Genomic DNA, 14,084 nt, shown 5'->3' with positions numbered 1-14,084 from the left:
ATATTGATAGTGTCACTTATCCTTCAATAATTAAAATTGTATTCCAGTGACTGAAAAAAATATTTAAATCATCAAATTAATATCTGCTGTTTTTCTCCTAGAAATTATCGATGACCTGACCAACCTTGTAGAAAGCACAGACTCCAAAGTCCGCCATCGGACAAGACAGGTGAAACTCGTGGACAAGAAAACTGGAACTTGCGGTAAGAATCATCGGTTTTTGGTAGAAAATGGAGGGGAGGGTGAATGGTAGCCACAGAGGTAGCCAGAATATATCGGGTGAGCACTGACAATGAAGGTGATCATAGATGGGGGCTAGAGGTCACTTAGGAGGTCAACAGACCCAAAACAAATCTGTAGGACATCAGATGAAGGTTGGAAGACAGAAATGTTATATGCCTGTCTATAGCTGAAACCATGTTCAGAAAAGTTTGTATATGTTGTAAAGATGACTAGGAAAATATTAAATGATTATTTTATGCATATCATATAATAAAACTCATTTATGACATATATCAGGGCCAATGTATGTAAAGTCAGTGGACACCTGACCATAACACTTATATAGGTTTGCTGGACTTCTTATTCCAAATCCATGGCCATTCATATTGAGGTAACATCCTCCATCCTCTGCTGTCACTGCCTGCCATGACATGGGTGTCCAGCAATGGTGACTCTTTTGGATGCAGAAGAGGACATTGCAGCAGTGACAGGAGATTTAAGGGGGGACCAGCCAACACCTGCACATGTGTAGTGCTGGTTAGCAATCTCCCACATCCCAAAACAGACAGTATAGGACCAGGATACCTGTTTTAGGTGAGTACATTTTGCTTCACAACTTGCAGAATGTATTGGATTGTGACGCAAGGGAGGTAACTAGTTACCTAACAAATGGTCTTTAACATGATCTTAAGTGATTGAGGTTTGAATTTTATTGTAAATTCCCATCTCTGTACTCTGATTTTGCACATGAGTGGATTCAGATCAACGCAACATGGTGAAAAGGGATAAAGAAAAGTCATCAAAGAATAAATACCGTGAGCTTTATTCTGCTGCAGAAATATTTTGTTTTGCTAGAAGTAGAAATATAAAATAATTTATTTTTGATTGAGTTTTATACTTCCAGCAGCATTTTCTTGCAATGTCTACAACCTCTTCACCCTACAAAAAGGGCAATAACTTGGAGGTTCTGATCTCACACCAGCCCCTGGTCCTTTTTTTTGATTGGTGTGTGAATTTATACTTTGTTTTTTCTACGATCAGGTTGCCAGGTGTTTGAAAACCTGCCAAAAAGACCCAGCAGGAATGCCCCCCCCCGCCTCCTCCTCTGTTCCTGAGCCCTCCCCCACCCTCCCCTGTGTGAGTCCAAGAGTCCCATTTTTCTCATAGCTTCAATATGAAAACACAATTGTACATAAAGTGGGTCTTTTTTAACCCCATCTTTTTCAACTAGGAGACAGTTCACTTTCAATTCCTGCCAGAAAGACTTGCAATTTTTCTTACATCTGGCCTTCCTTTAAAGGTGTCCATTAGATCTTCTTGCAGACGTTCGCAAGCATGCAGCATGTGATGCATTTCGTTTGCTAAAGCATGCTATATTGAAAATAATTACATTGTTTTTTGTTTTCTTTAATGACTTCACCTTTTATTATGTCCTGCATCCTTTACACTTGCTGATCTTAATGTATGCAGGCACTAATAACCAAGGCAGCGTGGCATATTATAGGGCAGTTTTTTGATGATGACAACAATGCACCAACTTGCAAACATACTTGCCACAGTTTCAGCTGCCCCTGTGACAGGGTGAGAACGCAGGGGAACAATCAGGAGGCTAGGACAAGGTATCACCCTGCAGGAATCCAACAAGAAGCACCTGAACAAGGATCTTCCTAAAGTTAAAAAAAATAAAAAAGCCTACCTTCTTCTGTTAAAAGCCTTCTAACAATATACTTTCCATGCCCAGTAAGTCCCACGTTGTCTTGCTTTCTGTCATATTTCATTGGCTCCCTGTTATGTCCTTACACCATCATCATCTTTTTTATTCTTGATGATGTTGCCTGATCTTGTACTGCACATGCACAAAATCGGGTGATGTATCTTTCTCCCAATGTAACTAAACAAGTGCTGATCTCACTTTGCGCTTGCGAGAGATTGTTCACGTCTTTATTCACATTTGAGGAAGGCCACCGGAGACGCAGTGACCAATCTCAAGCATGTGCAGAAGGAGCAGCCCTGCAGCCTCCTGGGATACTTGGTCTAAGGCTATGTACACACTTCAGATAATTCTTGCCTGATGCTAACAGTTGGGCTAGTCTCGTCCGAAAATCTGTGTACAGAGATCGCCCAATATCATTTATGGGCGTAAACGAGTGACAATGAATGACCAAAACAGAAATGAAGGAAGAAGAGCACAGCAAAGTGTTGCTCCTCCTCTTTCTATAAAACGGAATGGCGCAGTGTGTACAGAGCTTGTTCATTCGTCTGTCACGTCTGAAAGATTGTTTCCAGCAACGGTAATCGTGTGTGTGTGTGTACGCAGCCTAAGTATACCAGGAGACCGGGGGCTTCCTCTTCAGCCTTTATATAAAGAAAGAAGGGACAGAAAGTTTTAAAAAATAAGTAATTAAAATGTATATAAGTAATACAAGTTAATTATAAGTAATTAAAAAAAAAATAAAATGTAAGTGGCCTCTTTTATATAATGTAGAGGATGGGTCCACTTTATTTGGGCCCCAGATATCATTTTAATGAAAGCAGCAGTTTTAAAAAATTATTTCATATGTGCCGTTATAACATGTTGAAGTAAAGACTTTAATGATCAGGTTTATATCTTCTTTTACATCAGCTTTACTTATTGTTTTTCATTGATTAAATAAAGCTTGATCTTTTCATAAGCACAGTCGCTCATAAAATACCTATAACATGCCTTTTATCTGGAAAAATGAGTTAGAGATCCCCGGGAATCTTTTTTTCAGGGAGAATTGACTAATATGTCAAAAAGACAAAAATTATATCCAGGAATCCTCGAGAACTTTACAACTCATACATACAAGGCCCTTCAAATAGACTCACCATTCATCACCAGAGGCATGCTTAAAGCATAATTTCATGGGAGATAAGAGACACCCGGACCACCCAAACATGTGTATGCCATTCTGCTATCCGCAAAGTCTCCGTAGACCTGTCTTCATTATCCATCCAGGATCCAGGGCAATAATCTGTACATGAAAACAGGTAGATGTAACATCCGCCATGGTGACTTATTTCACACGGCCCAGTAAGCGTTTTCCGTTAACCTTTTCTCAGCCCGCTCCTGTAATTTGATTCACACGGCTGCTTCTCTTTTGTAGACTAAGCACACCAAGGGCAAGCGTTGAGGAATCTTAAGACCAAGTAATTTGTGCTCCCGCTGGAAAGGGGAGGATTATGGTGGAAGCCATACTGCTTAAAGAGAGAGGCCAGCTCCTTACAACCCCGGGGAGTGGACAGGTTGACAGAAGGCTAAGTGGATTAAGGCACCAATTTTGTTTGGTTTCCTTTGATTTCACCAGAAATCAAGGTCACTTACCCCTGTTGGAGATCAAGGTCAGAGACAAGGGTTGGTGGCTTTCAAGGCAAACCAAGCATCTAACAATGCCTTTGTTGAACAACGCTCTCTGGGTGGCCCCCTGACAGGAGACATTGCGTTGTCAGGATTCAAAGGGCCAGCACTGGGTTTCTTAGGGAACCACTGAGAAAGCGGCTCAAGAGTAACGACAAATGGTAGACAAGCCTTCCAAGGAAGCAGAACTGAAGGGTCAGGAAGCCTTCCTTGATTCTAGTTTGATCACGGGAATTTCAAGTTCTCTCAATCGTTTTTTTCTTTTTTGTTTTTTTAATTAAACACAGTAAGATTGCTAAGCCGTTTTCATGGACAACTTATCCAGACACTTGCGTCTTTGTTATCTCTCAAACATTATGTAATCGATGAAGAAGTCTCTCCTCCGTTGTTGACTTATCTTCTTACTCCAGAATGTTTTGAGAGGTCTACAAAGATTGCCAAAAAGCATAATATGTAAAATATTTACTTTCCCAAAGTCAGGAGTCGGTTCTCTGTTGGACAGACTCGCCGAATGGTTCGAAGAAAAACTGATGTTGTTTGTTTCATAGGGTGAAAAGGAGTGGCTGGGATTAATGCATCCTTTCTCAGTCTGTCTTTGATATTTGGCTTTTTTGAGATACTCAATTTGTGTGTGTTGTAAAAAATTCAGATAAAAGAAAATAATAAAATAATAAAATGGATACTGTTATGAAAAATCCAGCAAGCTTTAAAAAGCCTAAACCTTTTTTTTGGGACAAGAAAGAGTAAATATCCCTGATGGGTTTTAATGGTGTCTATATCTCCACTAGAAAAATGTCTGTTACCGTGAAGGGGAATTTTCCTTTACTTTTGGGAAATTTTCTGTGATTCCCCCTTGTGTCTATCAGACTGACAGTGAAAAAAGATCTCTTCTGCCCAACAGGATAAGCAAATACAGTGTGCATATTTTCTTGAACCGCTGTTTGCTTTATCAATTTCTTCCAGATTTGTGCATTTAGCATTTACTTTGTGCAAGATCTTCCTGTAATACAGACCAGTTACTGCGTCACTGGCATTAGTGGATGACTGGTCTTATACCCATCCCTTCTTGTATTTTACTGCAGGCAGCCTGTAATAGTTGGCCATGCAGGACCTCTCCCACAGCTTCGCTCTGTGCATAACCTATGCACAACTCATTGCTAGTTTTATGTTTTTAATGGTAATATTTAGGTTTAAAAAAGCATTTGTTTTGCACATAACCTCTTACAATTTTAGTTAGCCAGTTGCTGTAAAAAGCTGCAATTGCTTTGGCTCCTTTTGACTTTGATCCTGACTAACATGATATGTTACTCTTCTTGCTGCTTTTGTCCTCTGACTTAGGCCAAGGCTGTGGTAGAAATATAGACCATCTTGTAAAAATTAGACTTCTGCACCTCCTTTTGCAACCAGAAGAAACAAAACTTGACTTCTGTTTCCTTTGAGTTGATTTCCATATTTTGTGCACAGGCACAGCCAATCATGTCAATGTACAACCATCTCAAACCCCAGTAGGTCTCTATTCAAAAGTTCTTTTGTTGTGAAAAGCAGCAAGGAAGGTGTAAAACCTCTGTCTTTTGTTGATGGCCACCTTGGGAAAAGTTCTCCCTGGAGTCAAATGACTGAGACAGGAGGGAAAACCTCAGATATGTGATTACTTTCTTTTGGATTGCCCATGCTTTTTGCAGGTTTTGATGCTGCAATCTTTATTTGCAGTGTTTTAGATAGGTAAAGAAGCCTCTCGCTTGTTGTATTTTCTTAAGACCAGTGTTGCAATAGTGAATTATTTTCTGCTACTTTCTGCCTTTTTGCACCTATTGAGCAGCCTTTGGGGGCCAATGAAAATTATTCTTCACACTGGTGTTATATGGTTTTGATTATTTTTTCTACACTGAATCATTCTGTGCTGCCCATCCCTTTTATCATTTATTATTTTTCATTTTTTATAACAGATTTTGTTAAGTGAAAAAATTTTTAAAGGGGCTGTAGGAAGCACTAATCTGGAAGCAATGATATGTAAAGGGGCTGTAATAGCAGAGGTCATATAATATGTCTGCTGAAGCTTGTCTTCATGCTGGCATGCTTGCAGTCTTTGACCATCTCGTGTAGCATACCTGTAGTCTCTGACCTTCTTTTGTAGCATGGCCATTTCTGACCACCTCATAGTCTCTGACCATCTCTTGTAGCATGCTCTAGTCTCCAACCATCTCTTACAGCATTCTCGTAGTCTCCAACCATCTCTTACAGCATGCTTGTAGTCTCCAACCATCTCTTACAGCATGCTCATAGTCTCCGACCATCACTTGGAGCATGCTCGTAGCCTCCGACCATCTCTTGCAGCATGCTTGTAATCTACAACCCACTCTTGCAGCATGCTCGTAGTCTCTGACCCTCTCTTGTAGCATGCTCGTAGTCTCTAACCATCTCTTTCAGCATTCTTGTAGTCTCCAACCATCTCTTTCAGCCTTCTCGTAGTCTCCAACCATCTCTTATAGCATGCTCGTAGTCTCCAACCATCTCTTACAGCATGCTCATAGTCTCCAACCATCTCTTACAGCATGCTAGTAGTCTCCAACCATCTCTTACAGCATGCTAGTAGTCTCTGACCATCTCTTGCAGCATGCTTGTAATCTTCAACCCTCTTTTGCAGCATGCTTGTAATCTTCAACCCTCTTTTGCAGCATGCTTGTAATCTTCAACCCTCTTTTGCAGCATGCTTGTCGTCTCTGACCCTCTCTTGCAGCATGCTTGTCGTCTCTGACCCTTTCTTGCAGCATGCTCGTAGTCTCCGACCATCTCTTGTAGCATGCTTGTAGTTTCCGACCTTCTCTTGCAGCGTGTTCATAGTCTCTGACCATCTCTGGTAGCAAACTTTTATTTCTCCGGCCATCTCTTGTAGAATGTTCATGGTCTTTTACCATTCCCTGTTTAATATTTGCCTTTACTTATTCTTATTTGTAAAACGTTTGTAAAACAAAAAATGTCTTTCTTGCTTGTTGATATATAGAGTTTCTTAATATGTTTTGCCTTTGCTAATGTCCTAAGCTTTGCCTGGCATTGGGTATTACAAGAAGACTAAGACATGTGGGGGTTGTGTGGAACACTTTGCAGGAATCCGGGCACAGTGCATAGCCAGAAACATGGAGAGATTAGCACCTAATTTTAGGTATCTCAACCAATCCACTAAACAAGTACGAAAAATGTCGAGTTTCAAAAACACTTGAAATCTGGGTATTTCCTGTCCCAGGTTGTGTTAAGTCACAAGCACAGCATCGGCTGAATGAAGGCTAACTGTACCTGGATGAAGCTTAATACCTTAAAGCTTTTAATATTTACTAGTTAATTCACCAGAGACGCCGACTGCTTCATCTGTAGTGGTATGAAGCAACAATTTAGATTTTGACATTGTGAGTGGCATTGGAAGATGGTGGTCAAAGGTTGGTTGCAGTTGTTTTTATTTTTAATAGGGTGAAAATCTCACAGCCACAGCCTCTGGCTAAATACGTGTTCCTGTGCTCTTACTGTGCTGGCATGCTTACAGTTCAGCAAGCACTGGTACAGTTTGGCTGTCCTGGACCCAGTAACATTATGGACAAGGTGCCATCCCAGAGACAAAAAGGTCCTTGACAACCAATCTGCATACTATAAACAAGAATACCAGTGCAGACTATATGGCCCAAGGTTTGTGCACACATGACCTCACACATATAAGGGTGTATTAACTCCAATTATTAAACAGTAGACATTATTATTGAGTTGCTCCCCTTTGGATCTTCAGAAGCTTCTGTTCTACAAGATTTTGGAGTATGGGAGAATCTGTGCTGATTTAGCCAAAAACCATTGAGGTTGAAAAAACACAACGTCTAAATGTTTTGGCTCAAATGTTGTCCAATTCTCTTCTATTCAAGTCAACAGAAGAGGTTGGCATCCTTTTTCTTGTACCTGGCTGCTGTTGCAGCAAACCACAGTAAGATTCATAAAATGAACATGAAGATCTGTGCTGCGGCTGCAGTCTTGTTGCCTTTGGTGCTGTTTGCCTCTCCGGCTGCACAGCTGGGTGCTGCAAGCTGCACTGTTTGCCACAGGAGGTCTGAAAGGGCGCTCAAGCCAAAGGTTCTTTTTAAGGCATGGTACAACCCTCTCTTAGCAAAAAAACAAAATAAAAACAAAGCGAGGGAGAGAACTTGTTGTCCCTCACCTCCTCTTCCAGTGACAATGATAACATTTTGGATTTACAAACTGGCATTTACAGTGGTAGATATAAGAGGCTGCAAAGCAGGCAGTCTGGTGAGCAGAATCCGTGCTAGGATGCAATTATCATTCACTATGTGGGTAGGCTGTGTCTATTAAATAGAAAACTATGCAGTTTGAAATATACTTTTGGAAAGTCATTGTGGATAATCCCTTGGGATGGGTTGAGCCCAGGACCTTGGTTCTGTTGGGCAGTAATTCTCATCACTAGGTGCAAAGTATTCTTTAGAATAGGCAAATGTTGTCCACATACAAGATCCATGTATAATCTTACTTGAATATTGGTGTACTTTGTATATTTCTTCCACATATGTGCAGTAATTCAGTAAAAAAAACTTTAGTTCTGAAGCTTCCTGTAATACAGACCAGTCCCTGCTGCACTGGCTGCTTGTGCAGGGTGACTGGTCTTGTATGTGCCTTGTTCTTTATTTTTCTGCAGACAGCCTGTAGTCGGTGGGTTTGCTGGTTCCCTCCCACAAGTCTGCTCTCTGCTCTGCCTAGTAATTCCAATGTTATTTTACAACATAATACCTGGGTGTGAAAATACATTCGGTGCACACAGAGTCGATTTTTATCCCTTTGTTGCTATTGAGGAATATATTTCCATGAATGTTTTTCTACCTGGAATTCTGCTTTAAATACTGTACGCATTAAGTTGACGAACATCTCTGGTGACCTTTTAAGTCTTCCTTGCAGATATTTACTGTTCTTGGCTGTCTTGTCTCATGCTTGCAGACCTGCCGGGTACCAGAGAGTCCTGCAACAACTGGTGAGCAGGCCCTTCTTGCAGTACAAAGGTTCTTCTCTGGCATCCGTAACTAATTCCAGCATCCTCTGCTCACCGGACGGGGAGTAATAAATCTCGAACCACAGCATATTGCTTTCACCCGCTCCTGTCTAGAAGTAAAAAAAAAAAAAGTTGGCCTTGTGCAATCCCAGCTTCACTTTACAGACGCCCTTCTTAAAAGACAATTTGATTTTTAAATTATGTTGGGGTTCTTATTTGAAAGAATTCAGAATGACTTCATTGTGTTCTTAGCGTCTGGATTTAGTCGTAACCGTAAAATATGGGCACCTGCCCTTTGGCTTGCCTTCCCGTTGTCAGGTTTGGCGGGATTTCATCGCGTTTGTAATATTGTGCAGAGTCGCCATGTCAGGGTGCAGAAAGAGCCATCTGAATATTGTGCTGCATTCATTAGAAAAAAGTTTATACTGCCTATTTCTTTTCAATTGTTTCAACTTGATCACCAAAAACAAAAGTTAAATCCAAGCAAGGGCTTTGTAGTACCTCTAATGAGCAAGGATGATTGCCATGATTTGCTCTCTCAACGTGGATCTGCTTTAAAGAAAACTTGTGCTACGGGAACATAGAGGGTGCTACTGGTGACCCTTTTATCTGGAAATACCAATTCCCTGGCTGTCATGTTGATCTTTTGTTGTCATCTCTTTCTATGTTACTGACCCAGTAAAGTAAGGCATTTATCAAACAATAATGATGCTACTTTCAAACTGAGCTTCATCTATTTTTTTTGTTTTTATCACCCACCCCATTCTTTTTTGCAACCATTCACCATCTCCACATTCCAGAGCTGCCATCCACCACTTTCTGCCATCCACCGTCGAGCTGATTGACAGCCAGATTCAAATGTCCACTCCCTATGAGTGCAGGAAATGATGGCCTGGCTAATGACAGCCTCCTTTTACCTCTTTCCATGAGCCCAGCCTGTCATGGCCCCCCACCTTGAGGGTTCATCATTACGCCAACCTGTAGTACTGAGCGCCTTTCACACATCATTATGAAAGGACTTACCACCAACACTGGTGTATAGGAGGACCCATAATGCCACTGGTGCAGCTTTTACACGTATTGTATATCAGTTGATACAAACACTCCCCATCCATCTGATACTGACTTATTGTTGCCCCTGAGCCTAAGAGTTTGCCCACCCTTGCTAAGGAGTTTCACTAAATTGACAGTTTGAGTCTGCAGGGGCTGCTGGATCCAAGATGGTGGCACCCAAGAACAGTCTCTGGGTTTTAACATTTCTGCTCAGGTAAGGCTTTTAACATGCCATAATCATTTAAGAGACTCTCTAAAATAAATTAAAAAAGACTCCATACATATCCATAATAAAAAAAAAAAGTCATTACATAGAACATTTTCCAGGAACAGATTTTGTGTGGAATAACTCTTTAAAGCATGGTGCTGTTCCTTGCAATTGGCACTAGTGGGTCATTATGGGTCTTTAGATGTTTTATTGAACAACCATCTGGAGTAGAAGACTTTTAAGAAGAATACAAGGGGTTAATTTCACCTTGGTGAAATTTTATCTCACATTTTGGGCCATCACCACTGCGTATGTTATTAACCTCAGATTCTCATGATCTTCACCCATAATGGTGCGTGAAGGGCAAAAAATAAATAAAGCCCCCCTCTCTCCAGCCCCAGTAAAGGGTCCCACAGCAGCTTTATTTGCCTAATAAACCGAGCCTTCAATGGCCCTAGGAAATGCCTCCATTTTTCTCCCCAAGCCGCCTAGTAACGGCCAAACAGACAACCTCCAGCCTGCGCCAAGAGGGACAACAAGAAGAAGCCCGGGGGGATATCACCCTTCATTCCACGTCCTGCTGCCCATGACAGCGGGGAGCCTTTATTTGAAGATCCCAGACCCTCAGAGTCATTGCCCTATTGTTATCCCCTCCAGAGAAGAAGGAAATTAATGTATTCCCCAGATCAGTTGTTTGTTCCCCCACCTCCTCTCGGCCACTCCGTGTCAGACCCTCTCCCCTTTTTTTTTTTTTTCATACACTTTATTTGCAGAGCCAGGGCCAGGGGGTGGTGGGGAGTTAGTTTGTGTGATGAATGGTGGGCACAAGGGGGGTGGGCAAGAGATAAATCACCCAGGAGACCGGGCAACCAGCCTTATCTATTCCGAGGACTTTTAACTTGATTGGTTTCATGTGTATACAAGCTTCAGAAGGTTAGACTCTTTATGTGCCAGTGGAGGTCAGCAGGGTGCAACCTGCAGGGTTAAAGTGTGGGCACCTAGGGTAGTCAGAAGAGCTTGCAATCTATCTTAAATATATAAATATATGAGCGATGTAGGATGAGCACAGTGGCTATGTGAATAGATAGCACTCATGCCTTGCAATGATAGGGTCCTGGTTTTAATTTCCACCCATGACCCTATCAGTAAAACTACCTAGCCTGCTTTTAGCTCAAGGGTCAGCGAGCCTGCAATTTTAGTGCCTGTGAATGGAGAGCCGGAGCAAACCTAAAACAGACAGGGATACCAACACAGCTCTGTAAATCATTAGGTAACAGACTAAGATACTTATCAGAATTGAAGGGAAAATACATTTGTAAAACATTTGTTTCAATTAGGTAACAATGATATCATGCAAAATGCAATAACCTGGAGCAGCCAATCAAAAACTGGATCACACAGCAGATACCGTTTTTTTGATTTAGTGCAACATGTAAGTCATACGTCAGTGCAACACTTCCGGGTATTTATTACCTCTCTCATAGAGTTCACAGTTCTCCCCCTGACAATGCACTGATCGGCTTTTCTGTGAAGAATACAGATCTTTTTTTCCAAGCTTCCTAGGAGGTTAAAACCGATTTGGACAACCACAATTAACTTGTCTTAATTAATTGGTCAGAAAACTGGTTCTGCTCTTTGGATATTATCATGGCACATCATAGAGAATTTGCTTTGTTTTTGACAGCATGTTGTTTATGCAGTTTGTTATTTTAAAATAGAATAAAATTCACTATAAAATAGAATCTTTCTGCACTGGAGGGACTGTCTTGTGTCTTGTTTCATCGACTTAACTGGAAACAAATGGAGCTCCGTTTTGATTATAATTGAAGCCCAGTGCAAGAGAGACAAGTAAAGCGATACAGAGTGATCCTGAGGTCTTCACTGCTTAAACCCCCCCAAAAAACTATTTTCAAAGCCAGGTTATTGTGCACCTGACTGTGGTCAATAGATGTAAATTAAAAAATTTACCCTGCAGCAGTGATCATCATCAGTAGGAGAAATATCTGCCATGGTTTTGGAGGTCAGCGGAAGTGTTAAATGACCTGGTGACACTAATCAGTGGGAGTCATAACTGCCCTATGGTCAGTGGGAGTAATCAATGCCCAGGTATCAGAGGTAGTCAAGTAATACATACCTCTGCATCATGTCTTAATTGGAATAATGTCTTACCATTGGTCATTCATTTGATGGGAGTAACAAATGTCTTGGTATATGTTAAATTTGAATGCTTATGCATTATTGACTAGTATACCTAATAAATATTCAAACACTGGTGGCCAGAACATAGTGACCCAATATGATACCCATTCAGTGGTGGTTAGTGATAAGAATATAATTCCCTATCATTGGTGGCCAGAGGGAGGAATTTGGCTGAATCTTTTGTGAACAGTGGAAGCTTTGAAGCTCCATCAGCAGTGTTTAGTGGCACCTGAGGGTTCCATGTCTGGTCCCACTTTTCATGATTGGGATTGGACAGACATCTTTAGGCAAGGGCCTTTAGTTCTGAAACCTCATCAATTACTTCTACGTTTGTCTTCATTTATGCACTCCCCCATTGGCTGCAGATGCCTTGTACCTGGTGCCTGGTGTTGGCACTGGTGGATCATGTTACAGCATTGTGTTGGCACAACTGCTGGTATCCTCCCATATGAGTTGATGACAATGTATCGGCACAAATGGGAGGAAGCTGTTACCCCCATAACAAGTGTCTGAACAAGGACATTCATTGTGGAATTATAAAATTTTCTGTTTAAAGCTGCAAAATTAAATAAACATGACAATATTCTATTACAACTTACAGAAACATTCTGTTAATTGGATGCAGGCCATGGCATAGTGAAGTTTTTCTATTCCTCTTATACGTGTTTAGTATTTATGTTTCGTTGGTGATGGAGCCCTTTAAATTTAGTACATTGTTTTTTCATATTAAGCACAAAGTTAGGCAGATTTCCATCCCGTCCCATCGAGATAAAATAGATGGGGCTCGGAAGTGGTGGTAGGCTCTGGGTCTTTAACGAGGCCCCTCAGTAATGTTTTCACTGCGGTAATGCACCTATTAATGGCTTAAGATTTTGCTTAAGGGTCCGCTGGGTCTCATGAGAAGGAGAGAACACAAAGTGCAGATCCTCGATTGGGGATGGTGAAGCAGACAAGCAGCTCCATTGTTCTCTTTTACCTTGGGCTCGAAACTGAGAGGGTCCTTCAGGCCCCGTACTGCGGTTCAGGAACCATCATTTGTATGACCAAGGCTTGGGCCTTTCTTCTCAAGGGCACTCCTATAGAGGAAAAAAAAACAGGGGGGCTTTTCACTGAAAGACCCCCGCCTCTATTCTTTCCTCAGAGGACAAAATCTCCAACTCGTTGGGGCCGATAACTTCTTTTTAAACGAGTCCAGGATGCTGTGTAAGATATCATGACTTAACTCTTCACTGGGCAAAATGTAGCAGAGGCGTTGGGTAGTGAACTCAAACTGAGCACCGTAATGGGGGTTGTCTCAAAATGTCATGGTTTTGGAAAAGCTGGACAACTACAGGAATTGTATTTGTGAAAACCAAAGTTTAAAATAAACTATTACCATTGGCTGCCAAAAGTTGTAGGCCAGAGCTTAGCAATTTAGTAAATCTGTAGACCTCTCCAGTGCAACCAAATGGCTCCCAATGTGTTTGGGTGATGTGAGAAAAATGACAGAGGTCCTCTACCTCTCTACCTTCCTTATACTGCCCAAAACAAGAAAGGTTTGACTTCCCATTCTTACCTAGAGCCATCAAGATATATTTTGTTGTTTAAATCAGTATTGGAACTTTAGTTTTCTTGCCCTTGTGAAGTTACTGGACCTGTAGTGTCAAATACCAGGTACTGTATGGAAAATTGGGTGCCTTGGGGAGACACCTTGTCATGGTGTAACATTTGCTGCCATCCCTATCAAAAGATTTATTTTTACGGACATTATTTTTTTTTGGCCAATGCATTGCAAGGCACCACATATATGTGAACTAACGCAATTATAAAGGCTGGCAAGTGTAACAAATGGTGGCCACCAATTTACCAAATGCACCAATAGACAAAGTACAACTCTACTCTACAACTATACATCTGGAGCTGATAGGTTAGATTAGACTTTCTCAAACTTTTTAACATTGGGGAACCTCTTGAAATAATTTTTAGATCTTTAAAAGAACCCTTCTATAATT

The 14,084-nt window shown here is 41.2% G+C and overlaps 1 protein-coding gene across 1 annotated transcript in view; it reads left to right on the top strand.

The window, feature by feature from the left end:
* The window catches only part of STX8 (syntaxin 8), a 102,115-nt gene that overhangs the window by 76,649 nt on the left and 11,382 nt on the right, over window positions 1-14,084 (top strand). The window contains exon 7 of the mRNA XM_072403561.1: window positions 102-203. Within this exon, the coding sequence (XP_072259662.1) occupies window positions 102-203 (102 nt within the window). The remainder of the gene's footprint in view (window positions 1-101; window positions 204-14,084) is intronic.

The sequence above is a fragment of the Pyxicephalus adspersus genome, chromosome 3, assembly GCF_032062135.1.
Source record: "Pyxicephalus adspersus chromosome 3, UCB_Pads_2.0, whole genome shotgun sequence".
Taxonomy (NCBI): Eukaryota; Metazoa; Chordata; class Amphibia; order Anura; family Pyxicephalidae; genus Pyxicephalus; species Pyxicephalus adspersus.
Note: the sequence above shows the minus strand (reverse complement) of the source record. Positions and strands in the feature narration are given on the sequence as shown.